The sequence below is a fragment of the Parasteatoda tepidariorum genome, chromosome 10, assembly GCF_982258835.1.
Source record: "Parasteatoda tepidariorum strain Cologne lab strain chromosome 10, Ptep-v5.0, whole genome shotgun sequence".
Classification (NCBI taxonomy): Eukaryota; Metazoa; Arthropoda; class Arachnida; order Araneae; family Theridiidae; genus Parasteatoda; species Parasteatoda tepidariorum.
This window is the reverse complement of record NC_141764.1, coordinates 19,800,780-19,825,449: the sequence shown is the minus strand read 5'-3', so window position 1 is coordinate 19,825,449 and position 24,670 is coordinate 19,800,780. Positions and strand designations below refer to the sequence as shown.

The 24,670-nt window shown below is 27.5% G+C and overlaps 1 protein-coding gene across 2 annotated transcripts in view; it reads right to left on the bottom strand.

Moving 5' to 3' along the window:
* Positions 1-2,463: 2,463 nt before the first annotated feature.
* LOC107440536 (mediator complex subunit 16) overlaps positions 2,464-24,670 on the bottom strand; it is a 41,224-nt gene continuing 19,017 nt past the window's right edge. Inside the window, exons 12-22 of one of the 2 annotated variants that reach the window (XM_043049781.3) lie at positions 22,831-22,916; positions 20,856-20,984; positions 20,666-20,761; positions 18,851-18,962; positions 16,795-16,934; positions 13,926-14,122; positions 11,314-11,428; positions 9,552-9,638; positions 8,077-8,142; positions 5,424-5,613; positions 2,464-2,931 (exon numbers count right to left, since the gene is read on the bottom strand). In XM_043049781.3, coding sequence (XP_042905715.1) covers positions 2,808-2,931; positions 5,424-5,613; positions 8,077-8,142; positions 9,552-9,638; positions 11,314-11,428; positions 13,926-14,122; positions 16,795-16,934; positions 18,851-18,962; positions 20,666-20,761; positions 20,856-20,984; positions 22,831-22,916 — 1,342 coding nt within the window. In that variant the 3' untranslated portion in view covers positions 2,464-2,807. The remainder of the gene's footprint in view (positions 2,932-5,423; positions 5,614-8,076; positions 8,143-9,551; positions 9,639-11,313; positions 11,429-13,925; positions 14,123-16,794; positions 16,935-18,850; positions 18,963-20,665; positions 20,762-20,855; positions 20,985-22,830; positions 22,917-24,670) is intronic. The other variant, XM_087154015.1, reaches the window with a different exon arrangement.

Here is a 24,670-nt window from a genome sequence, read left to right as displayed (position 1 = left end):
GGACACCACGAAATTGGCACAAGGAGGGGGAAGGGAATTCCATTTTGAATATTAGATTTTTTAGCGACCTAAATCCGGGACTTTTCATGATTTTTTTTAAAAAATAGTTAAAATTATGACATTTCATGACAAATTTTGTTCAATACTGAAATTCATGACTTTCCAGCTGCGCAGATACCCTGACTTTAATGTTAAATGGTGTGATGTTTTTCAATATTATTTTTTTCATTGAATACAGAAAAAGTGTGTCTGTATTATAGTCAGTCACAAAAAGTGTGGTACAAGTTGATGGTACTTGGTACAGACGTTCAAACTCAGAACTCTATCGGGCCCTTAGAGAGCCTGATGTTGTCAAGTATGTAAAAATCCAAAGAATTAAATGGGCTGGTCACATCATTCGAAGGAACAGAGAGTGTTCGACAAACATAATCTTTTCGGCTCAGCCCATCGGATCAAGGCCCAGAGGTCGACCAAAGCTGAGATGGGCCGACTGCGTGGAAAGAGACTTTTCAGTCTTAAAAGTCTCAAACTGGAAGACAACTGCCAGGCAGAGGCAGGCCTGGAGGAAGTTGATTGAGAAGGCCAGGGCCCACCCGGGGCTGTCGTGCCATTGAGGAAGGAAGGACAAAAAGTGTGGTCACTTAAGAAGGATAGGATCAGGTCTGTTTTCTTGTCTCCCCCTATTCGACACAAACAAAATACTTGACAGAATAGAGTACAACATCCAAATACAAAAAGCTTGTGCAAAGAAAAAATCGACTACTATTTAAAGGCCAGATTACATTCTTGCTTTCTTCAGCAAAATATATAAAATTTTCAAACTGAATTTGCCGCCTATAACTCTTCAAGTGTTGAGACACCTGCACACAAATCTCCCAACTTTGCACTACTCCCCCATTGAATAACATGGGGTAAAAAAACAGTTTTTTGGTGAAAAAAAAAACTGACAGCTTAAAAGCTCGGACTAATGCTCAGAGTATTAAGTATTACCAATTTCATTTTAATTAATTTCAAAATTTTTCCTTTTTCACGTGACAATACACGGTAATTTTATGATAGTTATGTATGTAACAAGTGAAGAAAAAAAAGCTGACTATCTTCAAAATACAATTTTATTAAAAAAATATTTACATGTCCCGTCAATACAAAACTAAGTATAATTAAAACAAAGTATTCAAAAATATTAAAAAAAATATGTTTTTAACATTAAATGTCAACACTACAAATCAAATTGAAAAATTTACAGATGAAACAATGAACTTATATATTTACAACATGGTGAACATACATTTTTAATGGAGTTTAGCATACTAAAACTAAAACATAAAAAGCATTTTACGAATTTGGAACGTTTTGCAGCCTTCCTTTAAAAAGAATAAAAAGTTCAGTATCACCTTCCAACATATCATCTTTTCCAGATGGACAGGTAATATTTATATAAAAAAAAATTTCTATTAAATTAATATAAATAAATTTTAATGTTATGTTAAATTTTTTATTTTATGAAAATCTTTGGAAATATATATATTATAATTTTTGTTTAACTATACATACTTTTACATCAAATTTTCTTAAAAAACAAACAAAATATTTTTAAATATAATAATGTTTGTAACACTTTTATTAAAGTGTATAAATATATTTCAATATGATAGATTGAAAAGTTACAAAATTCAAGCCTATATAGTTTCAGAATCGCCTATCAACGTAGTACCTGCTGTTCTGAACAATGTAATTTTTTCAATGAACTTTTAAAAAGTTTTAATAAATACAAATGTATTTAGACGCATCACTTTTCTATAGATCCAAGAAATTCCGATTTTTTGTCTAATCTATCATTATTTAATAGGCAATTTTAAATTGTAAAAATTTGATTTGTTGAAATGGGTAACCATCCACAAATAATTCTGCTAAGTGATTGAAGTATCTTATACATTCTACCTGCTTTGTTATTTCAGAATTTTTATGACTTTTAAATATTGTAAAGAAAAACAACTTGAATGATTAAATTTTCTACCTTGATTAATACAACAAACTGGGGTCATGTATTAATTTACAATTTTTAGACGCTGATGATTATTAAATTTTGAATGAAGACCAGTTGTTCCAAGAATTAGAATTGATCTCTTTGTACAGTTTATTTAAAATGATTTTAATCTAATTAAAAATTCAATAACCACAGAATTTTTAAAATGCTGAATTGAGGAGTTGTATTCAAATTAATATTTTTTTATAGGAAATTTAGTTGCATTTAAAATTAGTGATACTTAAATCAAAAAGTATTAAAATTTAATTTAAAAAAATTAATTTACAATTTTAAACTAAATTTTACATTTTTTGATGGGCTCATGGTATGAAATTATTTTATTTGGGAGTTAAATAGCTAATTTCATTTAGAAATTAACAAAAAATATATATATTTTATTTAACATTTACTTCTTTTAAATTCTATTTTTCATTAAATTTTAATTTGTAATTTGGAAAAAATGTTTTTGAAGTTTTTATGTTACTATGCAAAAAGTATTTCTTCCCATAAACTAATGCGGCATACACGTACATCATACTTTGATAAAAAAAACACATTTAAAAATGAGATTTGAAAAAAATGCATTGATATTAACAGGAAATACTGTTTGGAAAGGAAGAAAAAAATCTTAAATTATCAAACAAATAGTAAAAATATTATCAACAATTTCAAACATGTAATATAACTTGATATAAAGTCTCAAGTAAATGATATTTACAAGCACTTACGTTTAAGATGCATAAAATAAATATTACAAAATTTGGTTGATCAAAGAGTACAATCATTTTTGAGCAATGTGCAGTCTCCACTGACCACCACAAGGACAAAACCTCAACCAACGTTGATCCCAAACTCTTGTGGCAGCTGATCGTACTCCAGCTTTTAACATGGAGGAACTGTAACATCTGTAAGAAACAGTATATTCTATAACAATTGTAATCAAAGAAATACAAATTACATAAGAACCCCATTAATTTGAATGTATTGGGAGATTAACTGTTCGAATAGCCAAAATCCATAATTCAGATAGCAATTTTTGCTCTCATAATCAAAGCTGTGTCAGGGTTCCCACTCAAATTTAGAAATAAAATTCCTGGATTTTTCCAGAATTCCAGAATACATTTTTGCAACACGAGGCTATATCTCATCAGAAATATAATTTTTTATACAATAAGTTAAATTTACTTTTCAATTTTAAAAAAATCATTTTTTCGTTAAAAAAAATTTTTAGTAAATGATTTACCATGTAGATTTAAAAACACAAAAGTATATAAATTACAGATAAAGGCAATATTTTACGCACAAAATCTGAAAAAATTTAAAACTAAAAAAAAAAGTAACATATAACTCTGAAAAAGTAACATAGTTCATCAAAAAACCTATTAAAGAAGCAAGTCATCTTATATCTGATTTCTGATTGAAACAAAAAATTGATTCATTCAGAAAGCTTAAAAACATAGAATTAGAACTGCAAATATTGCTAGATTGAAGAAGAGTTTTAAAACAAATTTTTAAACAAAGATTAGTTTTTACAAATTAATGATATAATAATAGTTATAATCTAAAACTGTTCCTAACTGTCCTAACTGTTTACTTTGTTAAACTTATTTACTTTGAACCTCAATGGCTAGTTATCATTATTTTTAGTCATTATATTTCCTTTATATTATTTATAATCATTACTTTAATTATCATTATATTAGTTATCATTATATTTCGTTCCATGTTTTGGCCAAAATTAAAAAAAAAAAACTGAAAAATAATCAATTTTAAAATTAAGGATAACAATAAGTAACCAATACTGCTTAATGTCTAACATGTTTTTATTATTCCATGTAAAAATTTTGCCATGATTGAATTTTTTAGAATTATTAAAATTAGAATATTTATTTGAGAAAAATATTTTTTTGTTAAATAATTTCCAGTTTCAAACTAGTTAAAAAAAATACTTAGTTTTTAAAAATTAAGCTTATTTTTTAAGATTTTTCTTATTTCCTAATCATAAATAGGGTGTATGATGGCAGACTAAATAATAATCAATATATTGCTTCATAAAGATTTTTTATATTTTCTTTATTTCTATCCAAAATAATGCTTCTGTCTTAAATTCATATTATTGTCTATAATACTAAAATCCCCACGTTAAATTATTTTACCCCTTTATTAAATTAATACCCCTTAGTTAAATTATGTTTTTTACAAAATTTAATATATTGCCCATTTTCTATCAAGAAATAAGTTTCATTGCTAATTGAAAAAATATATATATTTGTTCAATTAGTAAATATATATTTTTTATTTTTGATGAAATATTGCATTTTATAAAAAAATCATAATAAGGAATTTATTTGAAATTTTAATGAAAATTCTGGAAAAGTCAGAAGATTTTATTCCAACATTTGAGTGGAAAATTACCCTAATTCATATTATATTCATTTTTAGCTTGGACAGACACCAAAGCTAATTCAGATCTATACTAGATGCCATTCCAAAGCGGTATATTCAACTGTTTGTAACACTTAATTTTAAGACTATTACTGATGAAACAATGAAAAAATTAATCACATTCTTCACATTAAATGTTTTCATAATGATAAGTAGTTTTTCATTGCATACCTGCCAACATTGCCGAAATAAAATGAAGGAGATTTTACTAACCGACAAAATTTTGGGTTTACGATTACTGACGTTCAACTCTGTCACCTTGTAATTTTGTACCCAATCCAGAAGACAAGAGAACTCCTGGATCAAGAATTGGGAGAAATTTGTTTCATGGAGGACTTTTTGATGGAACTAACTTGAATGTAGAGGAAAACCACGAAAACCTTTCACAGTTAGCCTGACGACAAGGGGAGTCTAACTCGTGATCCGTCTACCACTGAAGATATTTTACCTTAGCACTGTGGTCGTTAAAAGCCGGAAGCAGAATTCGACCAGTCATCGCTGGGATTTGAACCTGGGTTCACATCATTGGAAAGCAAATGCTCAATCCCGAGCCACCGCGGCTCGACTTAAACTATTAACACTCAACACATTGCAGTACTGGCAATAGCACTTTCTGTTGAGGAATAAGAGAAGTATTTTTGCCATCAGTGGATATTTTATCACCAATTTTTGTTTCTAATTTCTTCAACAAATATGGAGAAATTTGAGAATATACAGGTAAACAGGAGTTAATCATAAAATACAGGAGTCTTCATTAGAAAACAGTAGAATCGGCACGCATGACATTGGTTAGTTAAGGTTTTGCAGCCAGAGCAAAATTGGAGAAATCTGTTCATTTTTCTAAATATAATTATACAATGATAACTTGTTATGTATATAATTAAACAACATACAAAAATTACGGTTGTATACCGAGGGCAATTAAAATTATTATTTTAATAATTTTTCTCACCTTGTACATTGTCTCACAAGTGATGGATTACGTCCCAAACTAACATGCCTTACAATATCAGTCTTGTGAAATTGAGGAATGGTCCCTTCAATGGTATGAACTTTACTGTTGTACCGTAAGAACTCAGGTTGAGAGTTGTACTCAAATTGTAAAGGTAAAGAGTTCATGAACAGGGCTGGGCTAGCAACACCTAAAATTAAGATATATTAAATCCTCAATTGAAAAGACAACAAATGATATAGTTTTAATGTTTTCCAGTGATTCCAATAGACTTTGGAAAGTATCGGTCCTTAGGAAACAGGGCATCCAAATTTCTGTGTCCTTTTATATTAAAAGTGGGTTCCCAATTCTAAATGCAAAAACTCAGCTTTTTTATTCATTTATTAATATGCATATTGATAATTATTCTGTCTAATGATAGACAAAACAAAGAAATTCAGAACAAGAACGGAGTTATATTTGAATAATCAAGACTTGATTTCAATTAGGTACAAGACTTTAAATTAAAACAGGCAGGTGTTTGGATCACAGTTGCATCAAAGCAATGGTGTAATTTGATACTCAGATTTATTTTAATTTTCTCTGGCAATTATTAAGAAAAATATTTTATACATTCAGTAGGACTTTATATGAAGCTATCAGACTGGATAAAAATATCATAAATTACAAGATGTCATTATATTGGAGACATAAAAATTGCCATTATAATCGAAATTCTCATAAAAATGCATACAAATTTAATTATATTTTGTTAAATACCTAAATACAATCTTAAACTTAAATGTAATTTATTGATTAAAAAAAATATATATATATAAATTTTTTTAAATGAAAAAATATCAAAAATTTTTGTTTGCATAAAGCTAAAATGCCTTCACTTTCGTCTTACTACGAGGCTACAACCCCTGCTCACTTCGCTCACCAACCCCCATAATCGATTCTTGTTCATCATTGTTTACTTCTTCTTAAATGTCATATTTTCCACAAAAAAGCAGAACATTTTGGTTTATTAAATAAACAATCATTTTAGTTTTATGCAAGAACATTTGTTAACATAAAGAAATGGATCATCACTTGAATTTTTAAAATAATCCTTTGAACTTTAAAAAAAAGCTTAGCCAAAGGAACAAAGTATGTGTGACTCAATCAGAAGAGATAAATGAAAAGTAATTTTACTCATTTACAAAATTTATACTAATTCAAATAGAGGAAGGTTATTAGCACTCTTTTTTAAGTTTTTTTTTTAAACATTTTAAAATTTTCACTATAAATATTAAGATTTATATCTGACAACACATAATCTTTCTCTCTCTCTTTTTTGTAATGTTTAATCCGCATCTACTCATACGTGAGTTAATAAAGTAAAAAAATCTAAATAAATAAATATCGTGGGGAAAAAATAAATAACGTAGGGAAAAAATAAATTTTCTACAACAATAGATAATATTTAAAGTGAAAAATCACAAAAAAGCCCTTTTATTGCAATAACTATCAAGCAAATGGGAATTTCGAAAAGAACTCTCGTTAAAATTATAAATGTTGCTTGATATCAGTATATTAAATTTCAACTCTGTAGTTCCATTTCAACAGCTATTTTTTATTTTATTACAAGATTAACAGTTACTGAAGCTATTGTAGTAAATTCTCGAAATAACAATAGAATCATACTTTTTTTTCCTTGTACACATTTTCTTGATTTCAAGTCTCTAAGTCTTAGTCTTTTTGAACAGAAAAAGCAAAATGTAATGTAAAGCAATGAAAAATAAAAAAAAGAACAAAAAAGGTAGAAAATTCACCAAAAAAACGCTTTCAATTGTAAAATTTTTTGAACAAATTGAAATTTGTTTAAAAATCACTTTGTTAAGTTTATAAACAAACACATGGAAACCTTTTAACTCTGTAGTGGTATCCCTGCAGTCTAAAGAGCGAACGATGGTATTTTTTCCAACAAGCTTAACAATTAATAACTTTTTAATGTTATTATTTTTTTTATTTCATCATAATTCCTGAACACTTTTCTAAGTATCATTTAGTTTTCCAAGTTTTCTAAGTGTCATAGTTTTCATGCAGCAAAGCAAAATGTAAGAACCGCGGCTCAAAAAAAGAGCCGCGGTTCTTATGATTTTTTAATAAAGATAAAGAGTACACAAAGAATTTTCCAACAATTCTAAAATACTTCTTCCTTGTTGAAAGGTTACTCGAAATGTCAGTATTTCAAGGCAATAATACTAGAGGAACCTCTAAATACCATGATTTTTTAACATATTTGATATAGAAGATTAAAGAGAACCAAGCTGAAAAGACACTAAAAGTGAGAAATCGTTGTTCATGGGTATATATATTTAAAATTGCATATATATTTAAAATCTGTTAATAATTTTGCCGACATAAATCTGCTAGCACGCTTATTTACTTTATTTTTTGTACTTAAGAATTGAGAATTACATGCCTAAGTGACACACAATTATTACTAAATATTCCCATCACCTCCACAACTTTTGCCACAATTGATGCATTATAGTGTGTAAGCAGATGACTCCTGTTATTTACGATAATGACTAGATTTGAAATTTCAAACGAATTCATAAAAAAAAAGAAAAGTGATATATAATTGTACTGTTATTGATCACAAATGCAAGTGCAAAATACACACCTAAAGCTTGTGTTCCTAATTCAATTATCGGTACAAGCACTTGGTTCGGGAGAAGGCTACATTCATCTGCAATATAAGTTTATATTAAGTATTAATTGCATAAATTATAATTTCAGTTTGTTTAAATTTTAAAATAAAACATCTAATAAAGTACCAAAAACTTTGAATGAGAACTAATTGGGTGCATTAATTTTCTGACTAATAAAAAATAAAATAAAAGATCTTTCATGAAAAAAAAGTAGGTCCAATTTAAATAAAATAGGGTGTCTAAAATGAAATCAAAGAATAATGAGGATAATATGGAACATAATTTAAAAACATTTCTATAATGATAAAAAGAGTTTGTGTTCATTGTTTAGAAATGATCTAATTATTTATACCGGCTACAAACATATTTATAATACATGAAAAGAAAAATAATTATAAATAGGTTAAATAAGCAAACGTTCAAGAAAACAAACAAGAAAATTTTTTTTTGGCGCAATGCTTAACTTGTATAATTCTGAGAGCATTTATATTAAAAAAATACTCAAAACATTAAATACTTTTTATTCATAAGCAGATAAAATAAAAACTGAATTGTTTTTAAGATGCAAAAAAAAAAATATTTGTTTTCTGGCCCATACAAAACAAATCCAAAATGAAACTAAAAGTTTAAATTTTTTGCTCATATTACCGTGCATTAAATTTATTCTTAAAACATTAAAAAATGCAGTAAGAAAAAAAGAAGTTAATTCAATCTAGCCGGCCTTTAATATCATATTTAAAAAAAAATTTCATTTCAATTTTTTTATCGCGAAATTATACTTTTTGATAATTACAATATTATTATTATTTAACTTTTAAAATATTATAAAAAGCATTTTTTTTAAATGTAGTAAATAAAATTTATTTTTACAGAATAAATATTAGTTCATAGATTAGTGAGCATTTTCATAATGGTGACTTTTTTTTATTACTTATAAAACCTTTAAAAAGTTAAGATAAAAAAAAAGATAAAGTATATTTATCAACCAAAACAAAGAATCAAACGTATATTGAAGACTGACTTCTAAATTTTTTGGGTGCCGAAAATCAGTTACAAATTACTTCAGATTAGCCTCATTTTTTTAAGCTATTATGAAACATTATCTTAAACTTTGTAAAATTTTACTTTTACATAAGTAAAACAAAAACATGAACACCAACATATTTATTTTGAACAGATAAAACAGTTAAAAATATTAACCCCAAATAACCTAATATTAAAAACTTTAGGTGCATATATATTTAATAAACTCCTGATGGTATTTTTGACATTCCATTACAAAATTTAATGGGATCCAAAAAGTAATTGGATGAAACAATTCATTCTGCACTTTGTAACATAACAGCTAGTTAATTTTAGCACTGATTTAATTAGTTTGCTATTAAAGTTATCATTGACATAAGTAGTTTAAATAATATAATAGTAAAAAAAGAATTAACATTCATACCTAATAAAGTATCCTCAGGTTCTGATCCATGTGTAATCAGAGTTTTTGTCAACAATTTAAACAAAAGTGATAGAACATCCAAATTATCTAAAATAGTAATATAAAACATTTAAAAAGCACATAGAACAATATATATAAGTTTTTAGTGCACTATAATACAACAATTTCATAAATATAATGGGCAAATGTAATTTTTTTACTTTTTAACTGTTTATACATAATTTTCTTTCAAGTTATATAGCTGCAAGCATTAGAGAAGCAAAAATAAGAAGATTTTGTGTATTTGTGTGTGCAGTAGTCAGAAAAATAGGAATTTAGAGCATACTGAAATTTTATAATGCGAAAGCAATTTTTTTTAAGCTGGGAGTAACAAACTTTTATTTGTTCAAGTAAAATATTTTAAATTTCTCCCTTCAAAAATGTATTCATAAGACTAAGACTTTATTGAATAAAAATTAAGTAAAATTAAAACACATAACAAACTATTTTCAATTAGAGAATTTTTTTGCATAAAAATATGTCATGACGATGGGGCACATTTTATAACTCATATTGCTTCCTTTTGTGGAAACTGAAAAAACTTGATTTTGATGATGTGATACAAACAAATTATGCTACTCACAAGACACAAGTTTTATCAGGGTGTGTAGCTAACTCTTTCAACAAAAAACAAGCATCTTTTAAGTACTTTTTAAGCACACAAAAAATATTTGCAAGAATTATATACATCAACAAAATGCAAAATAATGTTCAAAGACTTTACATGATCATGATAAAATAAAAAGTTTTTGACGAATTCTTTTGCTGATTATATCAGCCATTAAAAAATGATCGAGAGATTTTTTAGTATGATTTGAGAGGTTGGAAAATGAAGCTTGAAATTGAGAATATCTTGCATAATGCAAAGTTGCACATGAGAGTGCAATAATCTCACCGAACCCAGCTCACTATACGTAAATGCAGACTCACAAGTATTTCATAAAACCTGTAAAATGATTGATGCTTTCATACGCTATGGACAGACGGTACACTAAAATAGATTGTGGTTGAATGAATTGTGAAAACTTTGAATACAACAATGTGACAAGCACGCTTTTGCATAATATGTGGCGAAAATTGATGTTGTAAAGAAAAAAAATCTCATTTTTGAAAAGGGAAGATTAAGCATTTTTTAAAAACACCCAATGTAAAAAGCACCTTTAAGGGCTTTTAAAACATTAACATAGAAAATAAGCACTGTTTAAAAATGATACGCACCATGTTCATTATATTAGTATTCTCTCAAAACCAGATATTTTAATAACGGATTTATACTATAAAAGTTTTTGGATTTTACATCCAGGAGTGAGACTAACATTCATATTTTAAAATGTTTTTAAAAAAATTAAATTTCAAAAATTAAATATTTTTGAAAATTGTGAAATTTTCTTTAAAATTTCAAGGAGATTTATTTTGATTTTTACAGGAGAGTTGGAAAATTGATAAACATGCTTGATATTTATCTTTCTGTAATAATTGGATTTAAGTAAAAATAGAACATGAATATTCATAAAACTTGTTACGATTAATTTGCACCTTTTAAAAACAATTGCTAATAAGTTATTGCTCAAGAAATTAACAACGGATTCCCAGATCTGTTTCTAATAAAACATAAAAAGTAACTTTAAATTATTACTATTAACTTGATACTTTTTTTGACACTTAATAACTAACAACTGAAGGTATGTAAAAAAGCAAGTATTAAGAAAAAAATAAATACTACCTGACATTTTTGTAAACACAGGTAGACAGCTTTCATTCAAAAAGCTCCATATTCTTATGATGACAAGAAGTTCTCGTAAATTATTAAGTGACTTGGCATCTGAGATTAAACCTCCCTAAAAACATTAGAAAAGGAAAATTAATATTACATTTTGTTATAAAACCCTTCAATATAAAACCACATTTTCAAAAACCCTAATAAAAACAGACACATTCTTTCCCTGCTATGTTCTTCTGGTGATATACATACAATAATTATCACCAAGAAAATCAACAATAGAAATAATTTTGATATTATAATTACAAAAAATAGCTCACATATATTTAATTGCAGATTCTACTGCAGCGGCTTTACCTTAACAATATGGAAATAAAATATGTTATAACTGTGACGTTGATTTCTAAATGGAAAATATAGAGTATTACTTTTTATAACTCTATAAGTAACTAAGGTTTGCAGAATAAAACATTTTAACTTTGAAAAGAAAATTGAAATTAGTTTACTAATATTTATACAAAGCAATTTTTATAGAATGAATTTAAGAATCAACTAGGCCGGGATAACCTGGTTGGCAGAGAGCTGGACTCACGTTTGTGAGTCAAAGACGACCATGTAGTAAATGGCGACTGGTGCATGTTAAATCTGTTGGGTCACTAAGTCCACCATATTCCCATAACAAATCAATACCTCTGGGGGTACTGAATTGGAGATTGGTTGTTTTCTGGTTCAGGTCAAAATTATGATCTGTGGACAAATGAATGGAAGTATGAATGGGTCCGCCCTATGAACGGGTGTGTGTGACATATGGGTGTTGCAGAAGTGGAATTATTGGCCAAAGACGGCGCCACTGGAAAACAAGAACAAAAGCACCTGTTTTGCCTTGACAGCCGACAACAAGAAAACTCAACTATATTTGGACAACAGGAGAAATGTCAAAACATTGATTTATAATAGAGGCAATATAAAATGGTCAAATAATATCAATTTCAGCATAACACTAAACTGTATATTGTATTAAACTCATAACGTAGAGTTCCATAATGACATCAACTATGGCAGTAATGTTAATTACACAAAAGTGAATAATGTATGGCTGTTTAATTTTGAAGAAAAGCACATAATTAGTAATTTAAATTCAAGTAGTGAGAGGTTATCAACAGAAATAAATTTAGTTCAAAACAATTAAAAAATCAAACAAATTTTCTTTGTAGTCATCATATTAACATATTAGAAATAATTATCATTTTCCCTCACAAAATTATTCATCAATTATCAATTAATCTAGATATTAGATTTTCTGAATCATATCTGCCTCAGTTAATTAAAATTCTTATTTAATAGGGCAAATAAAAGTTAAATAGTTAAAAGGTATAAAGTAAAATAATTTTAAAAGTAAAATAAGCTGTGGTGGCTCAGGGGATAGAGCGCTTGCCTCCCTATGAGGTCACTCGAGTTTGAATCTCCAGCGATGGCTGGTCAATAGAAATTCAGCACCCGGTTCACAGTGCAAACATAAAATATCGTCAGTGGTAGACAGATCATAGGTTAGAATCCCTTTGCCGACAGGCTAACTGTTGGAAGTTTTCGCGGTTTATCTCTCCATGTAATGCAAATGCAGGGTTAGTTAAAAGTCCTGCACAGAGGCAAATTTCATTACTTGATCCAGGAGTTCCCTTGTCTTCAAGATTGGGTCAAAATTATTACAAGGCTACGGTGTTGAACATTCGTAGTCGCTAACTGAAAAATCAAGTAGGCTGTTCAACTGTGATTATAAAATAATTTTAAAAAGTTAACTTTTAGTTCTATATAACATTTTTGGGGAAAAGCCGTGATTTCTTAAGAAAAGATCTTATTTTAGTCTTATTTAATCTTATAACATTAATTTATTTTGCCCAAGTCTTGAAATTATCTAAATCAAGATCTGTGAGATAAAACGGTTTCAGTCAGCAATTATGGTAACTTTATTATTTTATTTAACCAAAAATTTAGATTTTGCACATCAAGATCAAGATGATTATAAAATAATTTTAAAAAGTTTAGCTTTAGTTTTACATGACATTTTTAAAAAAAGTCATGATTTTGAAAGAAAAGATATTTTTTTAGTCTTATTTAATTATATAACATTAATTTATTTCGCAAAGTTTTTAAATTTACTAAATCAAGATCTGACAGATAATCTTAAAATGGTTTTAGTGAACTATCAACTGGTAACTTCATTCACTTATTTCACCAAAACTTTAAATTTTGCACATTAAGATCAAAGTGGGGGAAGGTACTGAGTGACAATATTAAAATACTTTGAGAGTGGAAGAAGGTTTAAAGCACATTCGGCAATGAACAGTTAACTAGTAACATCATAAAGCTAGTAACATCATTTCTTTTTGAAAGCAGACTAAAACACCAATAGTGTGGAACATTTTAAATCAGATTTGTAGATTTCACCAAATTGAAACTGAAGGATCAGAATTAAAAGCTAGACATAATTTTTAATTTCTTTCTGACAGTCCTAATAAAGTTTAAGCTTAATAGACTCAAACTTAGTAAAATGTCTCCACAAAACTTCTTCATTTGCAAAGAATAAATGTCAACTTTTCAATAAAAAGGAAACTTACCCCCGGGAATCTCAAATGACTTTGGGACTGATACGGTAGTGAAGCAAGCAGGTAAATAGCACAATCAGCAACCCACTGTATCAGGTTTTGTAATGAAACTAAGATATTTGGTTCCACTGTGAATTCTTTATGCTCCAGGTGAAGCAACAATTTGTCCAACTGCATTATTGTATCAGTAGGCTTGTTTGTCAATATAGCTATGGAACCAAAAATATAAAATCAAAATCCAAATAATGAAAGGAAGCTCTCATCCTAAATAATGAGTTGACAAAATTTGATACATCTTCATAATTTAAGAAAAAATATTTTAAAAACCACAAAAAAATTCAATGGTCTGAATGTTTGTAACATGATCTTGTAGTTAGCACTTCTTTTTTGTGTGTGGTATGACCAGAGGCATAGCTAGAGTTTGCAGCAATTGGATGAAAATTTAGTTTTAGCACCTTATTTAAATATTAAACTCAAGGAGGCTTTTGAGACTATTTTAAGTTTTAGATTATGTAAAAACCAAACTCCAGTGCCCTAAGCATTGGATTGTTAAATTTTACATCAAATAAATTTTGAAACTTCAAATAATATTTTTAAAACATGTAAATCAATAACTTCATAAAATTTCATTTGATTTTTTTCTTTTTTTAATTTAACAATGCATGTTAGTAATATAGATTTCATTGCACTTAATGTTTTTAGTTGATTAACTCACTAGCATTTCTAAGAGCATTTTACATCAATATATTGCCAATTTGTCAGAAATAATTACAAAAAATAAATAAATAAACTACCTGAAAAGCAAACTACAATAATAATAGATATATAATAATACAATATAAAAGATATTAATAAAAATTATTCTCTATTGGTATTAATGTGTTAATAACAGAACTAAAAAAATTTAAGTATAAATATAGCTCAACTTAAAAGCGGGCACATGTGATAGCTCTAGAAATTTAGCTGCAATATCTTAGGATTTATAGATATATAGGACAAAATTAGTAGTCACCAATCACAGGGAGATAAAAAAATCGTTAATAATTTGTTTTCTAATCCCCACTTTCCTTGCCAAAAATGCACAAAGCGTACTCGAAAACACCTGCCTTCAATTTTTCCATATTATTTATTACATGGGAAAGCTGTATTCATTACCAGAAAGTTCAGTGGTTCAAAATTTCAAGTAGAATGAATTCGGTTATCAGAGGCTTCATTTGAATTTAACTCAATTTCATATTAGTCTTCTCTTTAATTTATGGTTGATAATATTTAAAAATAATACAATTTCAATGTGGAATTATTTCAGATTTATTATTTTTTTTATATATTTCCAATGGAAAGGCAAATGGTACAAATAGAAAGATGAAATAAATAATGAATACAAATGAACATAGGATAACAAAGAAAGAAGACCGAAGTCATTGCCTTAGAAGTTCTTTCGCTTACCAATATCTTGAGGACTCAATGTGCCCATAAAAGGCCCCACATAGAAGCAGGTGGTCCCTGCCCAATTACTCTCCAGATTTACATAGTGGACTAAAAGGCGTGGGGGAAAGGCCTATGCGGTATAAGTGAGCAGAAAGACAATCGTGGCCTGTATATAAGTGGAAGGCCGCAACTGCATCACGTCTTGGTTTGTCGGGAATTAAAGAAGAGGATTCATTATATCATAAATAAATTATATATTTGTCAATAAATACTTATTTTATTTCGCATTATTGGTTCAAAAATTCAAACTATGAGAAATTTTTCTCTGCATTCTCTGAATGAAAAATTATCTCAGTACTGTTTACCATTTTTTAAAAAATGTTTTAAAGAAATACATTATATTCTAACTTAAAGGGGGTTAAGATAGTTCATAATTTAATTTCTGAAAAAGCGGCCACTATTAATAAAGCTACTACTGGCTTATAACAAAATTTCTTAATATTGCGTTCGATATTGATTGCGTATAACTCAATAACCCGTTCACTTCAGAGCATTTGAAGAGAATATATTACATGAATTTGGTGAATAAATGAATTTTAAGCATTAAAGTAATAAATTTGTGTTTGAGATTGATATGTCTAGAATAGAAAATGCACAGTGGTACAGTTTTCAGAAGCAAATGGTGAACATAAAAATTATACTTATCGTTGAATAGTGACTGCTTACGTGGATCAATTCAATGTCAAGACAAACACCTGTAAACAGCAGCCTTAAAATTTTTTAGTGTGGACATCAACATCAGTTCCACTAAAACCATCGCAAATAAACATTGCTGGTGTTAATAAAATTATTAGAAGTGATCAAAGAGTTACGACTAGTGACATTTGAGCTGCATACTGCCTGAGTAACCACAGATTATATTCTACCACTAAAAAATTTTACTACTGCGCATTATTTTGTTCTGTTGCATCTATCGCTAGAATGACTTTACATTAACTTTAAATGCTCTCAAGCAACCGGGTTATTCAGTTATACACAAAATGAAGTGCAATACTGTGGTCTTTCTAAACCATATATAAAAAAACTGAATAAGGATACTGTTGTTGCTACTGTATTTTTGACATTTGTAATTTGGGAAATCTTTAAATACTAATCAAATAAATTAATCAAGAAAATTACTAATTATTTAAAAAGTATAAAATTAAATTAATATTCAACAGCACGAAACAAATCACTTTTAAAAAATGAATGTAATTTAAATTTAACCTCTCAAATCATTAAAAATAAAAACTTTGCATTGAAAATATCAATACAGTTTTCCTTTCATTCATTGAAAAAAAAAATTACCAAGTTAATAAGAATAGCATATCCAGTTGAATTTTACAAAATAAATTAGGTTTTTTTTTTCTTGATGTAAGAAATTTTTAAATACATTTTTCTTCCAGATACTTACCAGTGAGATTCTCTACTGGACCTTTATCCTGATTTGATAAATCTCTGGGACGCAATAACCCTTTCATTGCAGCAGAAACTGCGTTCAACATAACAAGAGCATGACAATCACCAGCCTTGGCTTGCCCATTACTTAAACACCTATAAGAGAATTTAGAAGATAATATAGGAATCACCAGAACTGCGGCATAATATTTGAATGATTTGTTGTTTAAATTTAAATTAACTTACAGTATTAATTATACATTAACATCAAAGACAATCAAAATCAACCAAGATAAAATATTCATGAACTTAGGAATATTTTATTCAGTACAGTCTTTTTTATATATTTTTATAATCCTTATTAAATGTGAAGTATAAAAAACGAAAACTTTAAAGACAGATTAATAATTAAGAATCAAAAAATAATAGTGTTGTCAAAATATAACCAATTAGTAACAAGATCAACAACAAAAGTGAAATTTAAAGCATCAACATCAATTTGATTGTTAGGCAAAACTGAAAGGTTCTAAGGTTTTTTAAGACATCATTCTGTTAAGTTAAATAAACTTGTTTTTTATTATTTTAATTCTATTTATGTTAATAATTTAGCATACTTTGATACTGCTTTTTTTTCTAACTTTAATATTACTTTGCAATCGCTAAGTGCAGGTTTTTCAATAAGACAAGAGATTGCAAAACAGCTGTCAACAATTCGACAATCTTGAATGTTGACTGCTGATACTGAAACACAAAATTTTTCAAAAAGAGCTGCTTTAAAAAAAAGACTGAAACTTTTTTTTTTCCATGAAAGTATCTACGTATCATATAATGTATTGTAATTTCAATGAATTGATGAAATAGTATTCAAAACTAAAATAATATTTTAAACTAATCAGTTTGGTAAAATTAAGTTTACTTTTGAAGTGGGAACTAAAATAAATTTATATAAAATCCTGATTATACCTATTGCTTTGTATAGCTGCAAGAGCTGGGCAATCAGTAAATTTGAGGAAAATAGATAGCTCATTTTTGAAAGAAAGATTCATCATTTAATTATATTCTGATGTTTTAGATTTCTTTCTCAGTGAATCCAAATAGTTTAAACAGAATCTGATTCATTTGAAGTCTGATACTTTTGGAATTTATTTTTATTCGATTAACTGTGATTCACATCTTAAGGAAAATAGGGAAAAAAACACAGCTTTATTCATGAAAAAGAAAAGTTTAAATTATCGTCGATTCAGTTTTATTTTTTTTTATAAATACATTTTATCATACTAAGCATTCTTTCGTTTTTTAAATATGATTCCACCTATAAGATATTGCTGTAGTATGAAATTATCCTTAATTATCATTATTATCTATTCATTATTTTTTTTATAGAATAATATGTTTTGATGTTTATCCTAAAAACCTATAATCTGGAAATTTATTATTTTTCCACTGTATGATAACTAACCAAAAAAACTAATTTTCCCCTTATAATAAATGTATCCAGAATTTGTCAACTTATAATAGAGGATGCAGCAGTGCACCACAAGTGGTCTACTTACACAGGATTTGCTGTACTAATTTTATTGAATTTTACAGCTGTAAATATCTGAAAATAAAATACAACAAATACTTTTTCCATTTTTCCATAATTTATTTTTTCTGGACCGAGCACTGTTTGATATGCACTGCAATATTTACTTCTAACAAATAAATTGAACTTTATTATAATTTTGCTAATTTTTATTTTATTCTTCTCAATATATAAAAAGAAAGCACTGGTTTTTTATCTCATATATTTTACCTTGAAATTAGTTTAAAGCTCATTTAAAATTAAAAATAAGTGAAGGAAACCCAAATCTAAATAAACTATAAGTTAAATATCAGTCATCAGATGTGTGTTAGTAACATTTTTAATGAGACTAATTCATAAAAACATTTTTAATAATTATCAGCATTATAATTATTTTTGACTCTCTTATTTAACACAAATGATTAAATTCAAAATTATTAAACTGCAAAAAATATAGGAAATATTTTTTTTATTTTTAAAGTAGAATTAAAGTCAAATATTTGTATACCTATAAAGAGATCCTTTAATAGACAAAAACCGAGAAATCCATCCCTGTTGGGAAGCCATAGGCTGCCTGTTAAATGACTCCGTTAATTTTTCACAGATTGTTTCTATCAAACCTGAAAAATGATAACAATTTCATCAAACCAATACCTTTAAAACTACAAACTACATTCTACAACAAAATAAATTTTCTGATTCACACTAAACTCAAAATTTTTGGGTAATTTAAATTGTTTTGATAAAAAAAATAACAGATAAATTTAAATTATCTTATTTTTTAAAAAAAAGAAATATTATTTAATTACCTAGAATAATATTTAAAAAAAAATTTTAATAAAGTAAAAATTGAAAGATATGATTTTCAATTGAAAAATGGTATGTGAATTTTCATGAACAAAACAAAGTGATTTCCTGATCTCAGTTTGAATATATATATTTATATATATATATATATATATATATATATATATATATATATATATATATACAGGGTGTCTCAGTTAAGCGTTTCAGAACTTCTAAGAGGGGTAGGGGGCATCCTGACGACTCAAAATCCTATAGCAATGTGGGGTCGGAAATGCTTTCCTGAAGCGGTGACGTACACAGAAGCACCATAAAGAAATGAGACCGTAAGTGAAAAATCGCTATAATAATACATTGAAAAAATTATATGGTACATGGGCTAAAGTAAGCGTTCGAAGTTTCTGCCACCGGCTACAATGTACACCTCACATCTCCGGCGCATGAACATTCGAACATTCTGCAATACTCCAGGCATATCTCGCAGGCAGCTACTGCGATTCTTGCATCCAGCATTATCAACAGGGGCGTCATAAACCAGTGTTTCATATGACTCCAGAAATCAAGACATGATAGGTCGGGTGACCGAGGAGGCCATATAATTTTTTCAATGTTTTATTATAGCGATTTTTCACTTACGGTCTCATTTCTTTATGGTGCTTCTGTGTACGTCACCGCTTCAGGAAAGCATTTCCGACCCCACATTGCTATATGATTTTGAGTCGTCAGGATGCCCCCTACCCCTCTTAGAAGTTCTGAAACGCTTAACTGAGACACCCTGTATATATATATATATATATATATATATATATATATATATATATATATATATATATATATGGAATCAAAGCTCAATGCATCATTTCTGTATTTTTTGTTTTTACAAGCCTTATTTTAAAGATCCCATCAAGAATGTTATTCCTAAAATGATATTAATACCCATTAAGATCGTTTTAGAAACTAACGGAATTCCACATTCGAAATTTTTAAAAAATTCAAGTTATTTAGTTTTTTGAAAGGAAAAAAAAATGCAGTAACTTTTGATTTAGTTGCAATATTCGATAAAAAAAAGTTTTTGCAGAAACTGAAGAAGTGAAAAATGAAACAGATGATGATCTTGAAATGGAACCATAATTAGCACCAACATTTGTAGAAGAAATAAAAATGAACCTACAAATTGAAATAACAACAGATAATTTTTCAAAATACTTCTGTCAATCAAATTTTTTAATATTTCTAGCAATACTCTTTGTATTTGTCTGTATAATAAATTGTATTGAAAATTTTTTAAACAATGTTTAGAGAGAGAAAAAAAACAATGTAAGAAATAAAATTAAAATTGGTTTTGCAAATAAGATATTCAGCAGTTTAAAAAATCATAAGCAAATATCTACTTCAAAGAACTTTGTAATTTTATTATTATCATTTAAGCCTGATTTTTTATGTTCTCTCACTACCCTTAATTTACTCACATTGGTTAAATTTAATTACAATGACATAAAATAACTTTACAACATACCAGGCCTCAAACCAAGAACAACATCCCACCAGTCTGTACCCGTCATTAAGCAGTACTCTAAAACGGTTAAAGCATATGACACACTCATTGGACCACCTATTAAGAAAAGTACCAAATAATTGCTTATTACTAATAAACTCATTAAATTGTATCGAATTTTAAACATAATAAAACATACAAAAAAATTTACCTGGATCAGTAATTGGTCCCAATCGATATAAGAATAATTGAGACAATGAGTCAATGGCTATAACCGTGCAACCCGTCCATGAGAGTTGCATGTCACTGACTGCAGCTCCATGCATGTACTGTTTCATGCCTACAATCAAAATAAATGTTTAAAATATTTTTTTCCTTATTCCTCAGATTTCAGCATAAAATAAAATTTTTAACTAGAAAGTTATAGCCTAACTTTCAGCAAAAAATAAGCATCTTTTAAGTACTTTTTAAGCACTTAAAAATATTTTTAAGCACTACATACATTAATTAAATGCAAAATTTACATGATCAAAATAAAATAACTAGTTTCTGACAAAGAACACTTTTCCATGATTATATTAGCCACCACAAAAAGATCAAGACATTTTCCGGTTAGATTTCAGAGGGTGGAAAATGAAGCCTGAATTTGAGAATATCTTGCAAAATGCAGCAGACTTGCACATGAGACAGAGAAAATCTTCCCAAACCCATCTCAGTATACGCACACTCGCATTCATTTACATTGCATTGTGATGAATGAATTGTGAAAGCATTGAATAGAACAATGTGAAAATCACACTTTTGCATAATACATGGTGAAAACCAACATGGTAAAGAAAAAAATCTCATTTTCGAAAAGGGAAAATTAAGCACTTCTCAAAACAATAAAAAAAGCACCTTTAAAGACTTTTAAAAAATGAAAATCCAAAATAAGCATCTTTAAACACTTTTTAAAAACGCTAAGCACCATGTTAATTAATATTGTATCGTTTATCAAAGCCTCAAAGTTATTATTCTACAATAATGTCGAACAAAGTAAGGGAAAAATCAAAAAAATATATAACAATTTACTTTAAAAATTATATTACTTTGCTATAGTTGGCTCCTATGTGTACTAACTTTACATTTAGTTTAAGGTTTTCTAAACTTAGATTAGATAATCCCTCTGAACTGATTATTTAATGTACCCTGATTCTTTTGTTTTAGAAAATTGTGGTTTTGCTCTAAAAAAAAGTATTAATTCATAATTAGTAAGGCAGACAGAATACAATTTTTTTTCTTAGGCTGTTTTTGTAGGACTGATTGGATTTTGTTAGATTGACAGTTAAGTTGAACTAGCAATTATAAATTTTTTGCAACTTAGCCTTATGATTGTCAGTTTGTATTCAAAGTAACTTCACAAATTAATTAAGTTTCATGCACTAAGATCAGATAATCTTCCAGCTAATGTACCCTGCTTCAATGGTTTTAGATAATCAGGGTATTACTGCGAAATAAAACATATTAACTCATTATTAGCAGTATAACAGATAAAAAAAATCTAATTTCTTCCCCTTGAAGTATGTATATCGAACATTTATTCAACAATTAAGTAGGATTAATAATACTTAATATTTTGTCAAATAGAAATTTTGAATTTATTTGATTGTTTTGAATTTATTTTACTATTATTTTGAAGACAAAAGAATGAAAAAAAAATTTGGGGTATTTTGATTATATTCATATTTTATACATCTTTACCAGGTTAGTAATAAAATTTAAACAGAGAAAATTGACACCTTAAAAAAATGCCCACTTTTTAATCTAAATAATATCATGCACTTTCTTTTTATAATTGTAATCAAAATATTAGTTCTTTATTTTATGTCATAATTCTTAATTTTAAGATAGAGGAAAGAAAAAAATTTCTGAAATTGTCTTCATATTGCTAATTTGCCAGCTAAATATAAAATGGTTAATTAAGATTCAGATTTTTTAGAATTTAATGTAAAGGTTGACACATTCATTTTTTTTTTAATTATTGTAAAGAAGTAATTAAAAAATTATACATAAAATAATTATAGTAATTACAATTTAAAAAATATTTGGGAGCAAGGTTTTCTTTCTTTTCTATTTTTGTTTTTTTTTTTTTCAATTTAGGGTTATGCACACATATTTAAAGCTTTTAAAATACACTGTAATACTACCTGACTGGTGACTGTACATTGAATGTTCGTCCCTCCTGTGAATTCCAGTGTTAACACAAATATTTCCCACTATTTGTAAGGATTCCCTAAAATAAACGAAACACAGTCAATGTATAAGAAATAAGGAAACCCTTTGCTTTTAGAAATATTTCAAAAAAGTACAATGTTCACTGAAAAAAATGCAGATATCAATTAAACTTCCTTTTTTGCAGCTCATTAAAAAAAATAATAATAAATTTCATTTAAAAAGAAATAATTTTAATAAATAAATATTATCGAAAGAAAATATAATAAAAATATAGTTACTTCAATATATTGTTTAAAGTATTTAATGTATAACATGAAAATTATAAATAAGAATGCAAGAGGAAAATGTTTAAACAGGCTGACACAAAATCTAGTCAATATCTTTGGATATATTTCTCCAAGTTGATGAAAGTATTCTTATGTGAAATGAAACACATTTAAAAAAATACCCACAACTGCTTAAATTAAAAATTTATTGCAATTTATATTAAGTTTCAAACTTTTTAGATTCAAAACGTGGTCACGTTTTTTAGAAATGTCGGCATATATTCAGTGATAACTCATATTTTCGTAAAATCAAAGAAAACAAACAATATCTCAATAATCTTTATTAATCAGAAATAAAAGTTTTTTTATACCCAAAGTCCAATTAAAAAAGCCGGCCTTTACTGAAAATGTTAAGGCCAGCTGGTTTTCATAAAAAAGATTAGCTATTATTTAAAAAACTGATTGTTATTGTATTTTTTATTATCTTACTTTTTAAGGTTAACATATACACAATTAAATTCAATTTATTGATTACTATTGAATAAAAAATTAACCTAAAATCTGTAATGATGCATCAGATGACTAAAACTTCAGCAAAATGCAAAAATATATTATAACAGTTAATGTGATGAATACAGCGACTATCTATGCTGAGTTACATAATTGTTATAAAAGTATGAAGTCTTTAAGTAGCAGAAGCTAGAATTTTAATTTATTCTAACACTTATTTTTTTGGAAATGTGAACAATTTTAAATTTTATAACTAGGTTTTCTTTAGGTTACAATATATATATATATATATATATATATATATATATATATATATATATATATATATATATATATATATATATATATATATACAGTGAAACCTCCTGTTATGGACACTCCTGCAAAACGGACGCCTCTCAATACGGACATATTTTTAATTCCCCGGGAATCTTCTATGAATAAACCATTACGTACATTCTCCGCAAAGCGGACACTCCCGTAACCGGACGCGGACAGTCATTTTGATCCTGTAACGTTGTTTTTTATCTCTACAAACCGGACACTACTTTTTCTAAATAAATTGCAAGCTAAAAAAATGCAACTTTTCACCATTTTTAAAGCATGTAAATAAAACTTTTTGCCTTATCCATAACTAAAAATATTGTTAAGCTATTTCACCACCGAAAAATCAATCTTTCTCCTGTCACCTTGCCTTATCTTTGTAAAGAAAGCAGAGAAAATGGTACTGCACTCCTGAAATAATTCTGACATCGGCATCTTTTGATCTTTTCATCTGGACCACACAAATTATGAGACCCCTCAAGTTGAAATGACTTCTCTCAATGCTTCTTCCCCATCGAAAATTTCTTTAATTTTCTTATCAATTTGAAGACTTTTTTTAACACAACTGGGGTAAAAAAAAAGAGAACAGAAGTATAATCTTTGAGGTGTTTATATAAATGAAACATTTATTCAGACACTTGATAGCTGATCAATTGTGAATAATCATCTCCATAGGTCCTCATGACTTACAGGTATGCATTACTTTTTCTGT